The 25,169-nt window shown below is 40.5% G+C and overlaps 1 protein-coding gene across 1 annotated transcript in view; it reads right to left on the bottom strand.

Annotated features, from left to right (window-relative positions):
* Positions 1-25,169, bottom strand: part of rnf220b (ring finger protein 220b) — an 89,053-nt gene that overhangs the window by 11,933 nt on the left and 51,951 nt on the right. The window contains 1 exon segment of the mRNA XM_034179865.1: positions 2,448-2,491. Coding sequence (XP_034035756.1) covers positions 2,448-2,491 — 44 coding nt within the window.

Genomic DNA, 25,169 nt, shown 5'->3' with positions numbered 1-25,169 from the left:
TCGTCAGTGTAAACAAGCGTTTGCAAAATTGCTTCCTTATGGAGGTGAGTTCAACCAAAATGTGTATTTAGGTGTTTAACTAAGATAATCATGAGTCTTTAATGTGAGTTTTATATAAAAAGAAACAAACAAACAAAAAAAAAGCGTGTTGCTGTTAGGGTTGCATGTTGGGAACCGGTTCTTTTCGGGTATTGTTAAGAAATGATTCGATCCATTGACATCAACAGCCTTTTTGCTTAACGATTCCCTTATCGGTCCTTCAGAGTGGCCGTTGTTTTTGGGGGTGTTTTTCAGGAAAATGATCATTTCTCTACATTGATTACAGACCCTGCAGCAGGTCTGTATAATCGACTGTTTCTGCAGCGCAGCTTTACTTTGAACCTTGAACCAATGAAGCAGTGCTTCGATCTTCAATCTCCTACTTCGTTGGTTCTTTGTTTTATTTTGCTTTATCTTAATTTTTCCATGCTAAAACCATAAAGAGCATATGTCTGTGAGTAATATTTACCTTTTTTATGTTAAACTGACCTGTTATGGTCTTCTGAAACAGTTGATAGATGTATTTTATAACTTAAAAACAGGACCAATGCTAACGCATTAGCATGTCTATGGCATTTTCAATGTTAAAGTTTGCATTAAGCCGAGCCATTATCAAGCCTCCCTCCCCAGCGCACAAAGGATTTTGGGATACTCTAAAACCATGTATACAGACACACATGCCTTTAACCTTGATTTCAGAGTACAAATGCAAAGTTAGCACAGTTTAAAAATCAAGGGTTGTAGTTGTTGTTGCTTGTCTTTTGTCTGCTCCCAGTTTTTTAGAATCACTACAGTGAATCAGTACACATCTGCATTGGGATTTGGCAGAATTTTTGCACTGGATTCCCTTCCTGGGGCAAATTCAGCTATACATGGAGGAACACACACAAGCCCTGCCCTGGTCTTCCCAAGTTATCTCTCAGCCAATACTAATACGACCTATTCTACTTCACATCTGAGACTTAATGGGATTAGGAGTGAAAGGTCAAGGGTAAATATTTAAATATTTAATTCAAATATTTAATTCATTAGTTCTGTGTCAACTTTTTGTAATCGTTTTGAGACGCTGAAGTTGATGAACAACATAGCAGGCAATTGCAAAATACCTCTTGGTGGCCTTCATAAATTAGGGTGGTATTTAAAATAACAATAAGTGTACTATACTCTAACCCAGGCTGCAGAGCCTAACCTCAAAATTGTGCAAAGTGTAAACAAAGTTTTATCCACAGCATCAAATTTCATTGCGATCCATTAAATCTCTATGGAGTTACTGAATGCACTAGGCTTTAGAAACTCCTCCCTCTAGTGGTGAAAGTTAGAATAAAAACTGGCCAATGTCTTTGTACATTGCTGCATTCATCGTTCCCTGACTAGTCTCCCAGTTCCTGTCAGTGAAAAACATCCCCACAGCACAATGCTGCCACCACCATGCTTCACTGTAGAGATGGTGCCTTGTTTCCTATAAACATGATGCCTGGCATTCACACCAAAGAGTTCAATCTTTGTCTCATCAAACCAGTGAATTTTGTTTCTCATGGTCTGAGAGTCCTTCAGGTGCCTTTTGGCAAACTCCAGGTGGGCTGTCATCTGCCTTTTATTAAGGAGTGGCTTCTGTCTGGCCACTCTACCATACAGGTCTAACTGGTGGATTGCTGCAGAGATGGTTGTCCTTCTGGAAGGTTCTCCTCTCTCTACCAAGGAATGCGAGAGCTCTTAACAGAGTGACCATCAGGTTCTTGGTTACCTCCCTGACTAAGGCCCTTCTCCCCAATTGCTCAGTTTATATGGGTCCAGTTCTAGGAAGAGTCTGGTGGATCTGAACTTCTTCCATTTACGGATGATAGAGGCCACTGTGCTCACTGGGGCCTTCAAAGCAGTGGAAATATTTCTGTAGCTTTTCCTAGATTTGTGCCTCGAGACAATCCTGTCTCAGAGGTCTACAGACAATTCCTTTGACTTCATAATTGGTTTGTGCTCTGACATGCACTGTCACCAATGTAACCTTATATTTAGACAGGTGTGTCAAGTCCAGTCAACTGAATTTACCGTAGGTGGACTACAATTAAGCAATAGAAACATCTAAAGGATGATCAGTGGAAACAGGATGCGCCTGAGCTCAATTCTGAGCTTCATAGCAAAGGCTGTGAATACTTATGTATGCGTGATTCCTTAGTTTTTTTTTTATTTTTAATAAATTTGCAAAAATCTCAAAAAACATATTTCACATTGTCATTATGAGGTAGAATTTTGAGGAAAATTTGAATTTCCTGCATTTTGGAAAAAGACTAACATAAAATGTGGAAAAAGTGAAGCGCTGTGAATACGTTCAGGATGCACTTGAGGTAAAAATGAAGGCAGACAAAGATTTTCCTGTGTCTAGTTCACAGTGAGAAACATAAAAAACATACCTGTCCCTCCTCTGGTTTGGTTCTCTTCAGCTTGCCAATCCTGACTGGGGACAGAAAGAACGAAGAGGATAAAATGGTGAAACTTTAAAAGCAAGTAGCTTCAACATATGCTCACATTATCAGCGGAAAAAGCCTGCATTGCTTATTTATTTTCTGTGTGGAACATAGATGTGATCATTTGAGTGGTGTGGACAAAATGGATTTTGGACTGAGGACACAGCGCCTTAACTTCATCTGCACTGAAAGAAAGTGCATGACAAATGGCTGAGATGGATTCCTAAAGGCCCCTTCTCACATAGTACGAATGAGGCAGAATGGTGCATGAAGGAGGATTCGGACGGCAGTCGTGCAAATTCGAACTGCACTAGAACGCCTCGTACAGCAGTGTCACAGCAGTCAGCACATCCGTTCATTCACAGCACATGCACATCACATTTGCGTCACACTCGTGTTGGAAACCCAATCGAAAGGTGGTCGACATGCAGTCGTACTGCCATCTTACTGACGTCGCAACATTCGTGCCACAAGTCAGTACGCAAGTTGGACTGTTCGGACTGCGGCTGAGTGGGCCATACAAAATGTTTGGCCACGTTGAATCCTGGCCAAATATCCCAACCAAGCCAGCCTTCATACTACAGGCTGAATGAGGGCAAATGGCGGCCAAATGCCCACACGGCCTGCACTCGGCCAAAGTTGACATGCAATACAAAGACCTCCCACGGCAGTCGCAGTGCACTTACAACAGCCAGGCCCATTCACGCGGCCAGAATGTAATACACATGACACCACAATCGATGTGCGGCCGAGGTGGCGAAAGCTTGAACCGCGGAGGAGGTGCAGAGTGATCGCTGTCCAGTGTACGATGCACATGTGGATCGGCCACTATGTCCACGATGGACCTAATTTAATTAATACATTGTCATCTCCTCCAATGGGTGAGATAATGTATGCGAGACATTATGATCATCACAGCTGTAACACGATGTGCAGGTGGGCGCAGTGCGCTCCTGGCCCACAGCGAGTCGATGTGTCACAGGCCCATTGCGCTGTGACACAAGACACCTGACTGGGATGTGACAGATGGAATACAACTATCATGACATATACAGCATGACCAGGCCACCACAACAGAAATAAAAATAAAAACTCAGCTTTGGAATGCCTCCAGGTGCGTGTCACAACGCTGGGAGAACACCAACCACACAGCAGCCTGTGCTGCACACTGAACATTGCCTGCTGTGCGTTACAGCATGTATCACACAACTGCAATGTCCACACAGTCCGTCTGTCATGTGGAGCATTAACTGACAGCCAGGACACACGCGTGTCTCAGTGTGGCCAGCTCATTGGCCCCACAGCCTGGAAAGGGGAAAGTTGTGAGCGCCGCAACCGATATCCTGGAGGCTGATAGAGAGCGAGTGTGTAAAATAAGAAACAAAGAGAAGCGAGAGAGGGGGAGTGACACAGGGAGAGGGCGAGAGAACACATATGTCGGGGGGGTGGATGCAGGGTCCAGGGGGGATCCTCTGGATTACTTCTTTGATCCAATATATCAATCAATTCAATCAATTTTTTTTTTATATAGCGCCAAATCACAACAAACAGTTGCCCCAAGGCGCTTTATATTGTAAGGCAAGGCCATACAATAATGATGTAAAACCCCAACGGTCAAAACGACCCCCTGTGAGCAAGCACTTGGCTACAGTGGGAAGGAAAAACTCCCTTTTAACAGGAAGAAACCTCCAGCAGAACCAGGCTCAGGGAGGGGCAGTCTTCTGCTGGGACTGGTTGGGGCTGAGGGAGAGAACCAGGAAAAAGACATGCTGTGGAGGGGAGCAGAGATCGATCACTAATGATTAAATGCAGAGTGGTGCATACAGAGCAAAAAGAGAAAGAAACAGTGCATCATGGGAACCCCCCAGCAGTCTACGTCTATAGCAGCATAACTAAGGGATGGTTCAGGGTCACCTGATCCAGCCCTAACTATAAGCTTTAGCAAAAAGGAAAGTTTTAAGCCTAATCTTAAAAGTAGAGAGGGTGTCTGTCTCCCTGATCTGAATTGGGAGCTGGTTCCACAGGAGAGGAGCCTGAAAGCTGAAGGCTCTGCCTCCCATTCTACTCTTACAAACCCTAGGAACTACAAGTAAGCCTGCAGTCTGAGAGCGAAGCGCTCTATTGGGGTGATATGGTACTACGAGGTCCCTAAGATAAGATGGGACCTGATTATTCAAAACCTTATAAGTAAGAAGAAGAATTTTAAATTCTATTCTAGAATTAACAGGAAGCCAATGAAGAGAGGCCAATATGGGTGAGATATGCTCTCTCCTTCTAGTCCCCGTCAGCACTCTAGCTGCAGCATTTTGAATTAACTGAAGGCTTTTTAGGGAACTTTTAGGACAACCTGATAATAATGAATTACAATAGTCCAGCCTAGAGGAAATAAATGCATGAATTAGTTTTTCAGCATCACTCTGAGACAAGACCTTTCTGATTTTAGAGATATTGCGTAAATGCAAAAAAGCAGTCCTACATATTTGTTTAATATGCGCTTTGAATGACATATCCTGATCAAAAATGACTCCAAGATTTCTCACAGTATTACTAGAGGTCAGGGTAATGCCATCCAGAGTAAGGATCTGGTTAGACACCATGTTTCTAAGATTTGTGGGGCCAAGAACAATAACTTCAGTTTTATCTGAGTTTAAAAGCAGGAAATTAGAGGTCATCCATGTCTTTATGTCTGTAAGACAATCCTGCAGTTTAGCTAATTGGTGTGTGTCCTCTGGCTTCATGGATAGATAAAGCTGGGTATCATCTGCGTAACAATGAAAATTTAAGCAATACCGTCTAATAATACTGCCTAAGGGAAGCATATATAAAGTGAATAAAATTGGTCCTAGCACAGAACCTTGTGGAACTCCATAATTAACTTTAGTCTGTGAAGAAGATTCCCCATTTACATGAACAAATTGTAATCTATTAGACAAATATGATTCAAACCACCGCAGCGCAGTGCCTTTAATACCTATGGCATGCTCTAATCTCTGTAATAAAATTTTATGGTCAACAGTATCAAAAGCAGCACTGAGGTCTAACAGAACAGGCACAGAGATGAGTCCACTGTCCGAGGCCATAAGAAGATCATTTGTAACCTTCACTAAAGCTGTTTCTGTACTATGATGAATTCTAAAACCTGACTGAAACTCTTCAAATAGACCATTCCTCTGCAGATGATCAGTTAGCTGTTTTACAACTACCCTTTCAAGAATTTTTGAGAGAAAGGGAAGGTTGGAGATTGGCCTATAATTAGCTAAGATAGCTGGGTCAAGTGATGGCTTTTTAAGTAATGGTTTAATTACTGCCACCTTAAAAGCCTGTGGTACATAGCCAACTAACAAAGATAGATTGATCATATTTAAGATCGAAGCATTAAATAATGGTAGGGCTTCCTTGAGCAGCCTGGTAGGAATGGGGTCTAATAAACATGTTGATGGTTTGGATGAAGTAACTAATGAAAATAACTCAGACAGAACAATCGGAGAGAAAGAGTCTAACCAAATACCGGCATCACTGAAAGCAGCCAAAGATAACGATACGTCTTTGGGATGGTTATGAGTAATTTTTTCTCTAATAGTTAAAATTTTGTTAGCAAAGAAAGTCATGAACTCATTACTAGTTAAAGATAATGGAATACTCAGCTCAATAGAGCTCTGACTCTTTGTCAGCCTGGCTACAGTGCTGAAAAGAAACCTGGGGTTGTTCTTATTTTCTTCAATTAGTGATGAGTAGAAAGATGTCCTAGCTTTACGGAGGGCTTTTTTATAGAGCAACAGACTCTTTTTCCAGGCTAAGTGAAGATCTTCTAAATTAGTGAGACGCCATTTCCTCTCCAACTTACGGGTTATCTGCTTTAAGCTACGAGTTTGAGAGTTATACCATGGAGTCAGACACTTCTGATTTAAAGCTCTCTTTTTCAGAGGAGCTACAGCATCCAAAGTTGTCTTCAATGAGGATGTAAAACTATTGACGAGATACTCTATCTCCCTTACAGAGTTTAGGTAGCTACTCTGCACTGTGTTGTTATATGGCATTAGAGAACATAAAGAAGGAATCATATCCTTAAACCTAGTTACAGCGCTTTCTGAAAGACTTCTAGTGTAATGAAACTTATTCCCTACTGCTGGGTAGTCCATCAGAGTAAATGTAAATGTTATTAAAAAATGATCAGACAGAAGGGAGTTTTCAGGGAATACTGTTAAGTCTTCTATTTCCATACCATAAGTCAGAACAAGATCTAAGATATGATTAAAGTGGTGGGTGGACTCATTTACTTTTTGAGCAAAGCCAATAGAGTCTAATAATAGATTAAATGCAGTGTTGAGGCTGTCATTCTCAGCATCTGTGTGGATGTTAAAATCGCCCACTATAATTATCTTATCTGAGCTAAGCACTAAGTCAGACAAAAGGTCTGAAAATTCACAGAGAAACTCACAGTAACGACCAGGTGGACGATAGATAATAACAAATAAAACTGGTTTTTGGGACTTCCAATTTGGATGGACAAGACTAAGAGACAAGCTTTCAAATGAATTAAAGCTCTGTCTGGGTTTTTGATTAATTAATAAGCTGGAATGGAAGATTGCTGCTAATCCACCGCCCCGGCCCGTGCTACGAGCATTCTGACAGTTAGTGTGACTCGGGGGTGTTGACTCATTTAAACTAACATATTCATCCTGCTGTAACCAGGTTTCTGTTAGGCAGAATAAATCAATATGTTGATCAATTATTATATCATTTACCAACAGGGACTTAGAAGAGAGAGACCTAATGTTTAATAGACCACATTTAACTGTTTTAGTCTGTGGTGCAGTAGAAGGTGCTATATTATTTTTTCTTTTTGAATTTTTATGCTTAAATAGATTTTTGCTGGTTATTGGTAGTCTGGGAGCAGGCACCGTCTCTACGGGGATGGGGTAATGAGGGGATGGCAGGGGGAGAGAAGCTGCAGAGAGGTGTATAAGACTACAACTCTGCTTCCTGGTCCCAACCCTGGATAGTCACGGTTTGGAGGATTTAAGAAAATTAGCCAGATTTCTAGAAATGAGAGCTGCTCCATCCAAAGTGGGATGGATGCCGTCTCTCCTAACAAGACCAGGTTTTCCCCAGAAGCTTTGCCAATTATCTATGAAGCCCACCTCATTTTTTGGACACCACTCAGACAGCCAGCAATTCAAGGAGAACATGCGGCTAAACATGTCACTCCCGGTCTCCCAGTCAATATATGGACTGATGTATGTGAACCACAGTCCCATGATCATGTGTTGACTGTCTGTGATGCACCATGGACTGATGCCTGGTAATAATGGCTGTGGGCATGCACGCCAGTGATGTGATGTCCGTATTAACACAATCACACATGATCACATCCACTACGGTTATGCATTCATCAGGGGACCCTGGTTGATGTGTGTGTGTGTGAGGGGGGGGGGGGGGGTGTGTGTGTGCATGCAACAGAGGAGGAAGGTTGGACGCATCCAACCCATGTACTGACATGTAATGTGGGACAGAGCAGGTCTTCTGACAAGTGAGCCAAAGTGCTCGTCCTGGCACATCTCCCCACTCCCCCCGCCCCTGCATCATCCACTCAGTCTTCAAGTGGCATGTACGGCATTGGGGGTGCATTCTGCATATTCCTGTTGCATTCTGCCGGCATTGTCGTGTCTCATGCTGTTTTCTTTTTTCTTTTGTTTCTTGCTTTCTATTTGTTTCTTCCTGTTTCCTACTGTGTTCTAGGCGCAGGCTACCTGGATTCTTGGGTTTCTGCACGTCGAATGTGCATGAATCATTCGTGGCGGCTTCTACACACATTCTGGGTATTCGGACAGCATTTGTATGGCAGTTGTATACAGCTGGCCGAATGTCTGTCCCTCCTAACTGCGTGTCAAACTTTGCAATTTTTGCCCATTCGTCCTGATTCATGTTATGTGTGAAGGTGCCTTAAAAGAACACATGTGAAGGGCTGGAATAGCATCAGAATGATCAGCAGATGGGGGGGAGGTGTGTAACCAAGTTTGTCGTTACACACACCTATATGACATTTCATTGCCATTGCATAGAGACAGAGGAACTAGGTACTCATAGTGGAAGTGGAAGTTAGTCTGAGTACCCTGGTGTGCCCTCTGGTGGAATCCTCTGGTAACACATGATGTAGTGCATAAATATGTCTACGTATAATTCCATTCACAACACGAATGCATGGTTAAAAAACAAGTATTGTATTTTCCAGAGTCACTTTTTTTTTTTTACTGTTTGAGAGGCCCTGCAATTTATAGTCCAGTGGGAATTATATGCTAAAAAAAAAAATCCTAATTCACAATCATGAATTTTCATTACAGTTGAAACCAGAAACACAACATTAAACTGATTCTTTTGTTTGAAATAAAAGAGAGAGATGAAATATTCCTAATGGGGCTCAATAACTTTCAGCACATGCTTAAAACCGAGTCAGGTCACACTTCTATGGAGCGATCGTGATGTCGTCATGATTTTGAGCTTTTCCACATGTCCCTGGCGATTGTCAGGCTCTAGAGATAAAATACACGGAGGAAATTGGGTTGTTAGAGAAGGATGAGGAGGAGGTGCTCAAACGCTTCATCGCCCGCAGTTCTGTTTGATGACTGCTGCTCCTGTGCACACGCTTTGTGCACAGAATACTGTCTTGACCAGAAAACCTCTCACTTTTGAACTTACCACCCAAACAACAATGCACCAGCACCTGGTACACTTATGTATTAAAGAGAATGAGATATGACAATATAATTGGTTTATTTTTATTTTTGGTTACCCCTAAAACATATCCGCAGCTAAAATAATGAAATGCGACATGTTCCGTGAGCGTCTTTGTGCTCAGATTGTGCGCTGTGTAAACAGCAAAGCAGAGGTGGACACGCCTCAAGATGCAATTGTGCAGTGTTCATTAGATGGTAGATCATCAAGATTTTGCCATTTTCATCAAATTTGTATTTCACTACATGAAAGCATTTGGTTTTGTTGATGTTTAATCACTTTGAGCATGTTATTAAAGAAAGCTGCAGGATTTAGCGTCATCTAGTCGTGAGGTTGCAGAATGCATGATGCAGTAGCAGTTATGATTTTGTTTGCTTTTTTGTTTCTTCACACTACCTTTGCCTTCTCCTGTGATGAGCAGTACATATGATCCTCTAATCTACAAAAATGAAGGTTGTCAGCAACCACTATACGGTGCATACAGAAAGTACTCACAGCGCATTGCCTTTTCCTTCTTTTGTTACAGTCTTATTCAAAAATGGGTGAAATTCATTTTTCTCCTCAAAACTTTACTTACAATATCCACAATGACAATGTAAAAAAAAAAAAAATTTTTTTTTTTTACACTTTTGCTAATTTATTAAAAAATAAAAACACTAAGAAATTACATGTATATAAATATTCACAGCCTTTATCATGAAGCTCAAAATTGAGCTCAGGTGCATCCTGTTTCCACTGATCATCCTTGAGATGTTTCCACGGCTTAATTGGAGTCCACCTGAGTAAATTCAGTTGATTGGACATGTTTTGGAAAGACACATGCCTTTCTACATATAAGGTCCCACAGTTGACAGCCAGAGCACAAACCAAGCATGAAATCAAAGGAACTGTCTGCTGACCTCCGAGACAGGATTGGCTTGAGACACAAGTCTGGGGAAGGGTACAGAAACATTTCTGCTACTTTGAAGGTCCCAATGAGCACAGTGGTCTCCATCATCAGTAAGTGGAAAATGTTCACACCTGTACCTCATCTGTAGCTCATCACCTGCGTGTATATAAGCTTCACTGGTTGCATTATTCCCTTGCCACATCGATGCACCTTGTGCCTTCTTTCCAGCTCTGTTCTTGTGTTTATCTCGTCCTGCCTCGTCATGTTTTTAATCACCTGCCTGTTTGCCTGACCACGTCATTAGCCTGATGATTTTTGTGCTGTTGCTTCTTTTGGATTACCTTCACATGTACCGACCCCAGCTAAGTCTTTCAGTAAACTGTTTTAAACTTCAAAGCTGTTTGTCTGAGTCCTGCATTTGTGTCCAGCCATTCCTGACCATCGAGCCTGATAAAGACATCCTGGATGAAAACTTGCTCCAGAGTTTCTTGACCTCAGACTGGGGTGATGGTTCATCTTTCAGCAGGACAATGACCCTAAGCACACAGCCAAGATATCCACGTAGTGGCTTCAGGACAACTCTGTGAATGTCCTTGAGTGGCCCAGCCAGAGCCCAGACCTGAATCTGATTGAAGATCTATGGAGAGATCTAAAAATGGTTGTGCATCGACGCTCCCCATCCAACCTGATGGAGCTTGAAAGGTGCTGCAAAGAAAAATGGGCAAAATTGCCCAAAGACAGGTGCGCCAAGCTTGTGGCATCATATTCAATAAGACGTGAGGCTGTAATTGCTGCCAAAGGTGCATCAACAAAGTATTGAGCAAAGGGTGTGAATACTTAAGTACATGTGATTTCTTAGTTTAAAAATTTTAATAAATCTGCAAAAAAAAAAAAAAAAAAAAAAAAACCTTTTTCATGTTGTCATTATGGGGTTTTGTATGTAGAATTTTGAAAAAAAAAATTTACTCCCTTTTGGAATAAGGCTGTAACATAACAAAATGTGGAAACAGTGAAGCGTTGTGAATACTTTCCAGGCGTGCTGTTTTGGTAAACAACCACTGATTCCTCTTTTATTTCTTCAGTGTTCTAACCATGCTGCAAAATGCAAAAGATGATCCCCTTTGGGGCTAATGTAACAACATAGTGGTGCAACATGAGGCGGCCCGCCACCCATGTAAAAACAAAGGGCATGTGAAAACATATTTATTTATTCATTTTTGCAAATAATTTATACACTAATGATGAACAAAGATGATTTTGATTCTGAAAATATTCCATTTATTCATGCATGCAGATGCAGATGCGAGCTCGAGACCACAACAATTTGAGAATTTTCAACAGCAAGCGTAAAAAAATGTCCTTCCTCCACCCATTTTCCTTGCAGACATCTTGATATAAAAGTCAACTTGGCAGAACATAAACTGCACCTCCTCTGCTTCTGTGACCCGACTGACTGCAGATTGCATAAGGGCACATTAAGTTTTAGAGGCTGCTGGATGGGCCGAGCGGGATGGAGAGAGGAAGGTGGTGGCTCTAACCTGAAAGCTGCCATGCCAGCAGACATAATGAGGGTTAAAGAGGTGGTCATAGATGAGGAGGAGCTCATCAAACAGACAGAGAGAAGAGAGAAGGAGAGAAAGGGGGTTGATTAATCATCACGGGAGACTCCCCTCTTCCCTTTTCCACCCTGATGTGTATTTAAAAGCTCATTATGCTGTCCTGTTATAAAGACCAATAAAGACTAACAGACCTCGACAGCACTGCCAGATTCAGCTGAGTGAAAAACAAAAATCCCGAATCGACAGTGAAATGATGATGTGGTGTCAGCTTTAAGAAATACTGCGTCGTCCTGCATGTCTGTATCTGTGTGATTTATGGAGGATTTTTAAACTAAAGCTACTTCAAAGTCATCAAATATTGGTTTACTGAAAACCTAAATTTGGATGACAGCAGACTAACAGCTCAGATCTGGACCACTCACATATTTTGTTCTGACCTGAGGGGGAAAAAATGCTAAATGTAACCAAATGTATGTATGTATGTGTATATATATATATATATATGTATGTATGTATGGGTGTGTGTTTTGTAATTGAGGAATATATTGATTATTTTTGACTAAATAAACATGTTGCACATTTTTTAACATCCTAGTTAGCGACACAACAACAAATTATTCATGATTGTAAGTCTATCCACGTACATGTGGCAATAATTAGTCATTGCTGATGCATTTTATTGCTATTATTATTTTTATTTTATTATTTATTATTATTATTATTATTATTATTATTTATTCCTCTCACTCGGAGAGTTAGCAAGTGTGCATGCACACGCGGCCCTCTCCGCTGATTTTCTGGCTGTCTGATCACGCAGATGTATTTCTTAGATTTTTCACATTTATATCGACACCTATAAGCATGCACGGCTGCTGCTTTTACAGTGACTGCATCAAAACCAGAATGTTTTCCTCAAAGCTACGTCAACACTGTAGGAAACAATTGGAGAAATGTGTACTCACAAGTACTTTGTTTTCAGTAGTCTCTGTAGCTGTTTCTTGCAAATGCAATATACTTTCAACTTCAACAACTTCAACTTTTTTCTTGTATAGCGCCAAATCACAACAAACAGTTGCCCCAAGGCGCTCCACATTGCAAGGCAAGGCCATACAACAACTATGAAACACAGTCTACGTCTAAAGCAACATAACCAAGGGATGGTCCAGGGTCACCCGATCCAGCCCTAACTATAAGCCTTAGCGAAAAGGAAAGTTTTAAGCCTAATCTTAAAAGTAGAGAGGGTATCTGTCTCCCTGATCTGAATTGGGAGCTGGTTCCACAGGAGAGGAGCCTGAAAGCTGAAGGCTCTGCCTCCCATTCTACTCTTACAAACCCTAGGAACTACAAGTAAGCCCGCAGTCTGAGAGCGAAGCGCTCTAATGGGGTAATATGGTACTATGAGGTCCCTAAGATAAGATGGGACCTGATTATTCAAAACCTTATAAGTAAGAAGAAGAATTTTAAATTCTATTCTAGCATTAACAGGAAGCCAATGAAGGGAGGCCAACACGGGTGAGATATGCTCTCTCCTGCTAGTCCCCGTCAGTACTCTAGCTGCAGCATTCTGAACCAACTGAAGGCTTTTTAGGGAACTTTTAGGACAACCTGATAATAATGAATTACAATAGTCCAGCCTAGAGGAAACAAATGCATGAATTAGTTTTTCAGCATCACTCTGAGACAAGACCTTTCTGATTTTAGAGATATTGCGTAAATGCAAAAAGGCAGTCCTACATATTTGTTTAATATGCGCTTTGAATGACATATCCTGATCAAAAATAACTCCAAGATTTCTCACAGTATTACCAGAGATTACCAGTATTACCACTTTGAAACCAGTCACGAAAGTGTAGAAAGTAATGCCGGTGGATCATCGGATGGTCATTAACAGCTGAGATGTAAAAATGTTATGATTTCGGTGCACTATATCCTTTAATCAATTAATCTAAAGATTTTTTTTTATTAGTCCATTGATGAATTTCAGTTTAGTGGATTATCCTTTGATTAATTTACCAGAAAATAATAACCATAACATCAACCAATAACTTTTGACCTCGCATTAAAATTCTCATAAAAAGTATTTATTTTACAAATTTTTAAAATTACAACATAATCTATATAATGTGCCAAAATTTTAAAAAGGCATTTATGGAATGAAAAAAATAAAATGGACAAAAATCTTGTATACACACACACACACACACACACACACACACACACACACACACACACACACACACACACACACACACACACACACACACACACACACATATTCATTAATTCATCTCCAACCGCTTAGTCCAATTAAGGGCCGCGGGGGGCTGGAGCCTATCCCAGCAGTCATAGAGCGCGAGGTGGGGTACACCCAGGACAGGACGCCAGTCTGTCGCAAAGCCATAAACAGACAAACAAACACAGACACACCCGCACACACACCTACGGACAATTTAAAGATTCCAATCCACCTAGCATCCGGAGGAAACCCACGCAAACACTAGGAGAACATGCAAACTCCACAGGAATTGAACCCATGACCTTCTCGCTGTGAGACAACAGTGCTAACCACTAAGCCACCGTGCATCCCAACACACACACACACACACACACACACACACACACACACACACACACACACACACACACACACACACACACACACACACACACACACACACACACATATATATGCAACCCCATCAAACAGACCCCCGGCATATCATGAAAAGCGAAAAATAATGAGTTTTCATGATGTTTCCTCCTCTACCAGGTCTGACTTGCAGAGGTGTAGCACCAAATTCTGGGCCCTAGGTACTAGCCATATTGAAGCCCCCCCCCACACACACACACTGTTATGTTCTTTTTTATTAACGCAAACACCAATTCTAATTCTAATGCGTAGTCAAACCAGGTCTAAATCATGTATACCTTAGATCACACCTGGGAGTCAGAACCCTTTTTAAAGTTGGGGGACCAAATTGCACCATTTTTCTAGAAAATGGTGCAATTTGGTCCCCCAGACCCCCCAACTCAATATAGCTAGCTTTCAAGCTCACCTCTCTTTTCAAAGAATTTGGTTAGGAGCTGCTTTTCCTCATTTAGTTTTCTTTCCCTGTCCTTTTTTCTCTTCTTTTTTGAAATCCGGACTTTGATTTTTAGGAAAGACATATTTTATTTCAGCCTAAACACTAGGGCTGCAACTAACGATTATTTTACTAATCAGTTCATCGGTCGATTATTTTTTCGATTAATCCTTTTGGTTTTTTTTTTAACTTACATGTGAGTTTTGCCATTATTTCTTTAAGTGAGTTATTATTAAAAGGCCTTTGTCACACAACATCAACGTTTGACCTTATAACAAAGTTATGTTATATTCTCATCAAAAACGTATCTGGAGTAGTGTTTTGTTTTATTTTGCACATACATACATCACTGACACACCACAGAGAGATTTCTATCAGGTTTTACCCGATTATGAGCATTTTTAGATGCCTACAGCAACTATCTCAACCACTGACAACATATTACAGCAAGAGACCACAAAAGTATTTTAAAGGCCTGACGAAAGTGTAAAATGTTATATTTAATAAGATATTTTCATGAAAAAAGACACAAATGTGCAGTTTACTGCATTTTATTTTTTTCTTGTATAAAAACACAGCTTAGATGTGGTTTGACCGAAACAAATTGTCATTAAACTTAATAAAACAGGGATGAAGCGGAGGTTTAAGAGTCACTAGGTGTTCACAGGAAACACTTATTTATATATTTGGATGAAAATGGCGGCAGCAAGGTGCAGCAGCTCGGCAGGTGCTGCTGCTACTTCTTTCCAAAAAACGCCTAGGAAGCCGCCTGATTGCTCTGCTTTATCCGGGAATGGGAACATAAAGCCTTTCTTTCCAAGTAACATCAAAATTAAACATCTACTTTGTGCTCTAAACGTGGCTTTGTACATGGTGGCTATCATCACCACACAATTGTTTGGTGGCTGGCTAGCTGCGTGGCAACGCTCAGCTGCGCTCCCACTGGAGGAATATGCTACACCAGTGCCACACGCTGTGCCGCTGGATACGTGGAGCCAGTATGTTCTGTTTAATCACGTCTTGGATCAAGGAAAAGCGCTTGTCCTGTGTACACATCATGAACGCGGTCCAAAGACATCGCTGATGCGCAACACATCTAACCAGGGTAGTGCTACTCTCTTCTGCATCGTTCTTTTACTCTGTGGAGATGTGCACCTAAATCCTGGCCCCGTGGATCCACTTGTGGCTCCAGTCAAACAGCACCAGGTAGACACCGCTCTGCATCTGCCTATTCCTGACGCTATGCTCCCTCTGCCCTCAGGATTACGAGGTAACACAAACAGTTTGACAAAAATGCAGACGAACATTACTGCTCTGCGTCCTACAAACGCGTTACAGGCGATCATGATTCGCAGACAAAAGGATACTAAACTTTTCCAAACAGTCAATCATGCCCGCATGCTGTGGTATCCTCACAATAAACCAAAAGGCATTTTCGGGGGACATATTAACATACGGACCATTATATCCAAGACTGAGCAGATTGAACATTTACTAACGGCAACTAGCAATGAAATTAATATAAAAACTGATACAATAGAATGTGTAGGAGTTTCAATTACACTTTCTTCTGAAATGTCCTTTGTTATGATTGTCATTTATCGCCCCCAAAATGCCAAAAACATATTATTATACAGAGTTATTTAAAATGCTTAAAATGTTTGAAGGGAAAGAGGTCCTATTAATGGGGGATATGAATATAAACTGGGCAGATAAAACACGTAAAAAGAATCTTAAAGAAATCATGAAATCATTCCAGATGAGACAAATAATTAATAAACCCACAAGGATAACAAAAACTTCCCAAACACTTATAGATTTAATTTTTACAAACAAACCAGAAAGGATAGTGAAATTATCTGATCATAATCTCACATTGGTTGCCAGAAAATTAAATAAAACCAGATTTAGGGACAAAATTCAACTAAAAACCAACCAAAGTAAATCTTTCATTTCAAAGAAGGATCTGTCTCTATTGGAAAATGATCTAAAGCAAACAAACTGGGATGATATAACAGAATATAAATCATGTGAGAAAGCGTGTAATGATTTAATATTAATTTAAAAAAATATTTTATTAAAATACATAAAGACAAAAATAAATAAATAAATAAAACAAAACAAAACAAAAAAACAAGGTTTGCCGTGGTTCAATAGTGACCTCTGGGAATTTATGAAGTAAAGAGATGCCTCACTTAAGAAGTTTATCAAAACTAGATTAACCTCCGATCAATTAATATATCGAAGTCTGAGAGACAAGGTCACAACATTACTTAGAAAAGCAAAGGCAAATTTCTTTCTTAATCTAATTAAAGATGCAAAAGGGAATAGTAAATTATTGTGGAGAAGTATTGACAAATTTCTTGGAAATGAAAAAAACACTCGACATGACCTACAGCTAAAAATAGATGATAGTACCAAAAATGATGATGCAAATCATTCAAATCATTTTCAATTTGGTTTCAGAAAAAAATACTCAACAGAGACAGCTTGCTCCTACTTCCTTGAAGAAATTAAAACAAATTTAGATCATGGAGGTGTAGTGGGAGCTGTGTTTCTGGACCTGCGAAAGGCTTTCGATACTGTTTCTCACAGTGTCTTAATAAGGAAATTATCAAATTTTGAACTGTCTAATCAGACAATAAATTGGATTGCATCATACCTAAGTGGCAGGAAACAATGTGTTCGAGTAAATCACACATTGTCCCCTTTAAAAGACTGCACTATGGGAGTTCCGCAGGGTTCCATTTTAGGGCCGCTGCTTTTTAGTTTGTACATTAATGATCTTCCATTGGTGTGTGACATTAACATCATGTATGCGGACGATACTGTCCTGTTTAGTCACGGAAAGAACATGACAGAAGTGGCCACAAAATTAACAGGAGAATTGAAAAAGGTTGCTGCCTGGCTACAAAATTGCTGTCTCACACTAAATGTTGACAAAACGGTTGCAATGTACTTTACAAACAGACAAAAACCTTTAAATCAACCAGACATCCATATAAATGGGAAAAAATAAAAAATGTAAACAGCTTCACCTACTTGGGCATTACCCTTGTCCCAACCTTGACTTTTAAAAATCATGTCAAGAAATTGTGTAATTCTTTAAAATTTAATCTGGCAAATTTTAGGTACATTCGAGGATCTCTTACTATTGAGGCATCTCATATGTATTTAAATTCTATGATTCTCTCACGCCTTCTGTATTGCGTGACTAGTTGGTCGCAGGCCAGTAAATCAGTTCTAAAGCCACTTGAATCAATGTTCAAAAGGGCAATAAAAATTCATGATAGGAAATCTAGACAATATGATCGTCTTATTCTTTCTAAGTATGATTTTCTAAATTTTGACAATCTAATAATACATGCAAATATCTGTCTACTCTTTAAAATCATCTATGATATGTCTGAAAAGTATGATTTGTATATGTATGTATATATATATATATACATACATATACAAGGTCTGTCCGTAAAGTATAGGTCCTTTTTATTTTTTTCAAAAACTATATGGATTTCATTCATATGTTTTTACGTCAGACATGCTTGAACCCTCGTGCGCATGCGTGAGTTTTTCCACGCCTGTCGGTGACGTCATTCGCCTGTGAGCACTCCTTGTGGGAGGAGTCATCCAGCCCCTCGTCGGAATTCCTTTGTCTGAGAAGTTGCTGAGAGACTGGCGCTTTGTTTGATCAAAATTTTTTCTAAACCTGTGAGACACATCGAAGTGGACATGGTTCGAAAAATTAAGCTGGTTTTCAGTGAAAATTTTAACAGCTGATGAGAGATTTTGAGGTGATTCTGTCGCTTTAAGGACTTTTCACGGTGAGAGACGTCGCGCAGCGCTCTCAGGCGGCGTCATCAGCCTGTTTCAAGCTTAAAACCTCCACATTTCAGGCTCTGTTGATCCAGGACGTCGTGAGAGAACAGAGAAGTTTCAGAAGAAGTCGGTTTCAGCATTTTATCCGGATATTCCCCTGTTAAAGGAGATTTTTTTAATGAAAGACGTGCGGGCGGATTGCAGCGTCGGCTCGCAGCCGCCGCGACGCTCCGCCACAGGAAAAACACCTCTGTTGGAAGCCTTGAGGACAAGTTGGAACATCTCCAGCTGATAAACAATTTCTCATATACTCACGCCACTGAAAGCCATCAAAAGCCAGCTGGATTTTAACAAATGGTTATCAACACGGAGGTGTTTTTCCTGTGCCGCCGCGCCGCGTCGGCTGCGTCCCGACGCGCGGACCCGTCCGCACGTCTTTCATTAAAAAAATCTCCTTTAACAGTGGAATATCCGGATAAAATGCTGAAACTGACTTCTTCTGAAACTTCTCTGTTCTCTCACGACGTCCTGGATCAATAGAGCCCGAAATGTGGAGGTTTTAAGCTTGAAACAGGCTGATGACGCTGCCTGAGAGCGCTGAGCGACGTCTCGCACCGTGAAAAGTCCTTAAAGCGACAGAATCACCTCAAAATCTCTCATCAGCTGTTAAAATTTTCACTGAAAACCAGCTTAATTTTTCGAACCATGTCCACTTCGATGTGTCTCACAGGTTTAGAAAAAATTTTGATCAAACAAAGCGCCAGTCTCTCAGCAACTTCTCAGACAAAGGAATTCCGACGAGGGGCTGGACGACTCCTCCCACAAGGAGTGCTCATAGGCGAATGATGTCACCGACAGGTGTGGAAAAACTCACGCATGCGCACGAGGGTGCAAGCATGTCTGACGTAAAAACATATGAATGAAATCCATATAGTTTTTGAAAAAAATAAAAAGGACCTATACTTTACGGACAGCCCTCGTACATATGTATACATATACATACATACATATACATATATATATATATATATATATATATATATATATATATATATATATATATATATATATATATATATATATATATACATATATATATATATATACATATATATACACATATATATACATATATATATATATATACATATATATACACATATATATACATATATATATATATACATATATATACATATATATATATATATATATATATACATATATATACATATATATACATATATATATACATATATATATATATATATATATATATATATATACATATATATATATATATATACATATATATATATATATATATATATATATATATATATATATATATATATATATACATATATATATATATATATACATATATATATATATATATATGTATGGTGAGTGTGAGTGTGAACAAAGTGGTATCTTTTGTACGAGGTCTGTGAGAAAACTATCCGACCTTTTTAATTTTTTCAAAAACTATATGGATTTGAATCATGTACACTTTCATCAGCCAAGCTTGAACCTTCGTGCGCATGCGTGAGTTTTTTCACGCCTGTCAGTTGCGTCATTCGCCTGTGGCCAGGCTTTGAGTGAGCACTGGTCCAACCCCCTCGTCGGATTTTTATTGTCTGGGAAATGGCTGAGAGACTGCCGCTTTGCTCCATGAAATTTTTTTCAGAAACTGTTAGAGACAGCCAGTTGGAAACCATTCGAAAGATTCAGATGGATTTCGGTGAAGATTCTGTCGGCGTCACACGGATTAAGGAGTGTTAAAACCTTTTTGAACACGGCCCACAGCGGCGGAGGGCACGCGGCGCACCGAGCGGCCATCGACAGGCTGGAACGACCAGATCATTTCTAAACTGAACGCTGTGTTGATCCGGGACATCGTGTGACTACCACAGAAATGGCAAGAAAGCTGGACATAGCACTTTTGCTGCACATTCCACTGTTACAGGAGATTTTGTAATGAAAAACGTGCGGAGGAATTCGGGCGTCGGCACGGAGCCGACGCGCTCAACAAAAAAACACCTCCGTGTTGGAAACCATTCGTAAGATTCAGACGGCTTTCTGTGGCTTTTCAGTCGAGTGAGTATCCGAGAACAGCTGGGCATGTTCCAACTTGTCCTGTGAGACTTTCAACACGGAGGTGTTGTTTGTCCAGCGCCATGAGCAGCTGCCTCCCGACGCGTGAATCCGTCCACACGTTTTTCATTACAAAATCTCCTTTAACAGTGGAATGTGCCAATAAAGTGCTGATCCCGACCTCTTCTGAAACTTCTCTTAATGGGAGTGCATTGGGCAAGGTGATGATGCTGGAACTTTTGTTTGGTGCCGTTCCAATGAGATTTATAAAGATGACTGCCTGAAGAGAACATGTAAATGTCCACAGTCATTGATGATATGGGGCTGCATGTCAGGTAAAGGCACATTTCCTTTAGGCGGTTTCTTACAGTTCGGTCACAGACGTTGACTCCAGTTTCCTCCCATTCGTTCCTCATTTGTTTTGTTGTGCATTTTCGATTTTTGAGACATATTGCTTTAAGTTTTCTGTCTTGACGCTTTGATGTCTTCCTTGGTCTACCAGTATGTTTGCCTTTAACAACCTTCCCATGTTGTTTGTATTTGGTCCAGAATTTAGACACAGCTGACCGTGAACAACCAACATCTTTTGCAACATTGCGTGATGATTTAAGCCCCGTTTACACATAGAAGGTAAACTCTCCTGGAAGCGTCCCGGCAGAGATTTTGCCCCCTCCGGGCCGTTTTAGGGATCAAACGCCGTAGTTAACGCCGGCGCACGGGTGCGTGGTTTGGATCCGGCTTCACCGGAAATCGTCGAAAAAATTATTCAACATGTCGAATAATTCCGGGAGCACTCCCGGAGAAGTGGCCTGACGACGGAGACAACGCGAACAACGGCGTTTGATACTTTTTAATCGCTGTGTCATCCCGCCCCTTCCTGTAGTGCCGCAGTTTACACCGCCGTAATTGGCGGCCGCTGTTGTATCCCTAACCAATGGCATGTAAAACGGCGATAGAGCCCACATCGGCATCCTCAAAGGCGTTTTAACCGGCGACAGAGGCAGACAAAACGGCGGCGCTAGCGGACAGTACGCTGTTCTAAACGCCACCTCGCGGTTAACGGCGTTCCAAACGGTCGATAGGCGGCGGTCAGTATAAAAACGCTAGCGCGCTGCATGCAGGTCTCTCACTCGCGGCCAGCTCCAGATATTTTTGCAGAGAAGCTCCAGTATGCCTCCTAAAATAAAATTGGCAGCGGCAAGGACTTACCAAGAGGTCTGGTTCAGAAGCAGAGGGTAGCCCTGTGGTGGAGACGGAGCAACACATTGAGGAGGGGAAAAGGACAGAAAAGAAAAGGCTGAGAGATGAGCTGAGAGATGATCTCCCTCCACCTGCACTGACAGCTGCTCCAGCCTATTATACTCTGGGGGCGGTGCCTATATGCAAAAGTTCCTGGAGTAACGCAGGATTTGCCTGGATAAATCCAGTGGTACCCAGGGCATTATCGGCGGCAGCAGAACACCGCTGTTCTCACGCGCGTCTTAACCTGCGATTGTAAAGGATAGAACTGGGTATTAATCCCCGTTGCCTGACGTGTGCCGGATGCTACGGCGTCAAAACTCCTCTTTATTTTGCTATATTCTGGCACAATGCATCTTTCCTGTTTTTTAGGTCAATGTATTATTGTGCACTGTCCCTGAGAAATAAAATCATACCATATTTACTTATTTATGTTCATTGTTAGTTGGTTTAATCTTTTCTGTTTTGTTTTATCAGATTCTTTTTGTCCGTTTCTCTAAAACTGTATTGTGGCATTATTAGTTATTATTATCACTTTACCGGGGCATTGCTAGGCCGGTATCGTAGATTTACGTCGACGGTATCTGGCTATACCCGCCCGCTGTACGTACAAGTGACGTCATAGCATGCACAGCCCAAGAACTGTCCGCAGAGGAAAAGATGAAAAGGCGAGAAGTGTGTTTTGGTCCCAATATGGATATTCCGGATGATTTTCTCATAGATAGTATGACAATGAACAGCAGCTAAAGCAGCCAGCTTGATGAGGACGCACTGCTGAATTTAAACAACAGCGCGCGCGCCAGGCGACAAGGCAGAAGTTAAGTGAGCCAACTTTTTATGTACGCGTTACGTGTTGTGTATCTCAGTAAAAAGTGATAATAATGCAAATAACATGCTGTTTTTGTGTGGTATGCATTTTTCTGAGTCCCTCCGTCCATCCCGTTGCCCGCAATGACAGCTATTCGCCCTCGTCTAACTCGGGCGAGTAGCTGTCATTTTGGGTGACTGGGCATGGACGTCGGGCCTCTTGAAAATGCATACCGCCCTCCAAAAGCATGTTACTGTATTATTATTACTATTATTGTTGTTGTTTCTATTATTATTATTATTGATATATAAATACAAAAAAATGAATAAAATACTACAATCTGTAATACATTTGACTCTTTTACGACAACAAACGCTGAGCCATGAATTATTATACAGAAAACAAATGTGCTGACAGCTGCAACAGCTTAATGCTAACTTTAAAATTGAAAACGCCATAGACATGCTAACGCGTTAGCATCGGCCCCGTTTTTAAGTTATAAAATACATCTATCAACTGTTTCAGAAGACCATAACAGGTAAGATTAACATAAAAAGCTAAATGTTACTCACAGACATATGCTCTTTGGGGTTTTAGTGGGGAAAAATTAAGATTAAGCGAAATAAAACACTGAATCAAAAAAGCACCAGATCTAAGCACTGCTTCAATCTGCGAATCACTGCTTCGATTGGTTCAAAGTTCAAAGCAAAGCCGCGCTGCATTTGCGGTAAAACAAAGTTATTTAACAACTAATTGATTACTAAATTAGTTGACAACTATGTTAATAATTGATTAAATCGATTAGTTGCTTCAACAAGACTAAACACCTCCTCTTTCTGTGAGATCCTGATTGGGATGTGTGTGTGTGGGGGGGGGAGTGCTGCCTGTACGCCTGGACTAAACCATTGTACAACTGTGCAGGGGTGGGAAGGGACCTCAGAGGGGTGGGAGAGTGGAATACAAAGAGGACACACAGTATTTCTGGACCAAACACATTTTTTTTATTCTAACGAGCATGAATCACAGACAGCAAGAAACAGATTATTTAATTGCAAAGTCACCTGGATTAAAACAGGTAGGAACTTTTTTGAAGTTTCCATGAGAGCCAGAATTTAATGTTTTAATAAGAACGCTGTGCAAAATGTTTCAGTGAGGAAAATTATTGTCCGTGTGATTAATACTGAAAACTGATTGTGCATGTCACGTCACCTCTGTTTTTTTTTTTGTTTTGTTTTGTTTTTGCTGTGCCACACATCAGCTGACAAGGAACACATTTTAAAAATAACAAAAGGATGTGGGGGACACAGACACAGCCAGGTGATTTATTCTTTATTTGTGAGGAAATCAGATATTTTATTGAAATGGACGGTCTGACAATCATGATATGTGGCTGAGTTTGTGCAAACGCCCACCCCCAGTTCAAGCAGAATTTTGCACGGAACACCTAGAGCGCTCAGACGCTTGAATACTGTATTTCAAATTTGATGTTGTGAATCCAAGTGAAAAAAACAAACAAGCCAAGAGGAATTACTTTACTATACTGTAGTATTTAATTTAATTTTCTTTAAGTGTCAACTGGAAAGCTGACTTAAAAAGTCAAAATATTCCAATTTCAACAATAAAAACATAGGAAATGTGATTTTATTTTTCTAACCTGACCTACAACATTCAAAAAAGAAAAAAAAACAAAAACATAATTGAAGGTGCACAAAAATCTATCAATAATAGAATTATTCTAAAAACCTAATGAAAAATAACCTTATTTTTTATTTCAGTAAAATTCAAAATAATTAGTTTTAATTCACAAAGTAAATCAATTCAGGGATGAATCAGCATTTGTAAGAGATCAAAAGATGCTGATACAGTTGGAGATGCTTTATGATGTCATCAAAGGGATAAAGTCACTATTTGAACCTGTTATGACATCATAAAGCATCTTAGTTCTCACAAAAGGAATGAAGATGCTTTATGATGTCATCAAAGGTACAAAGGAATAAAGTCACTAGTTGAACCTGTGATGACATCACAAAGCATCTAAGTTCTCACAAAGGGAAGCTGCATGTAAGTAACAGTTACCTGAGATCAGCAAAGGGAGTAGAAGGAGAAAGTCAGAAAGCCTGAAGTCACAAACGTTTACCAAGAAGAAGCAACAATGAGCATGGAGCCAAAGACACAACAGACTGATGAGACCATGAAGACTCAGTCCAAACAAACAGCTGCAGCTTCAAGAGGTCAAAAAATGATTAAAACAAAAGTTGTGGGCAAGATCAAGTGGTTCAGTGAGAAGGATGGTTATGGCTTCATCACACGGAGAGACAAGGCGGAGGATGTTTTTTTCCACTACACCGCCATCAACAAGAATGCTGACGGACAAATCTGCATTGTTAAAGAAGAACAGAAGGTCCAATTTGACATTGTGGAAGGAAGGAAAGGACCAATGGC

The sequence above is a fragment of the Thalassophryne amazonica genome, chromosome 10 (genome assembly GCF_902500255.1).
Source record: "Thalassophryne amazonica chromosome 10, fThaAma1.1, whole genome shotgun sequence".
Lineage (NCBI taxonomy): Eukaryota > Metazoa > Chordata > Actinopteri > Batrachoidiformes > Batrachoididae > Thalassophryne > Thalassophryne amazonica.
Note: the sequence above shows the minus strand (reverse complement) of the source record. Positions and strands in the feature narration are given on the sequence as shown.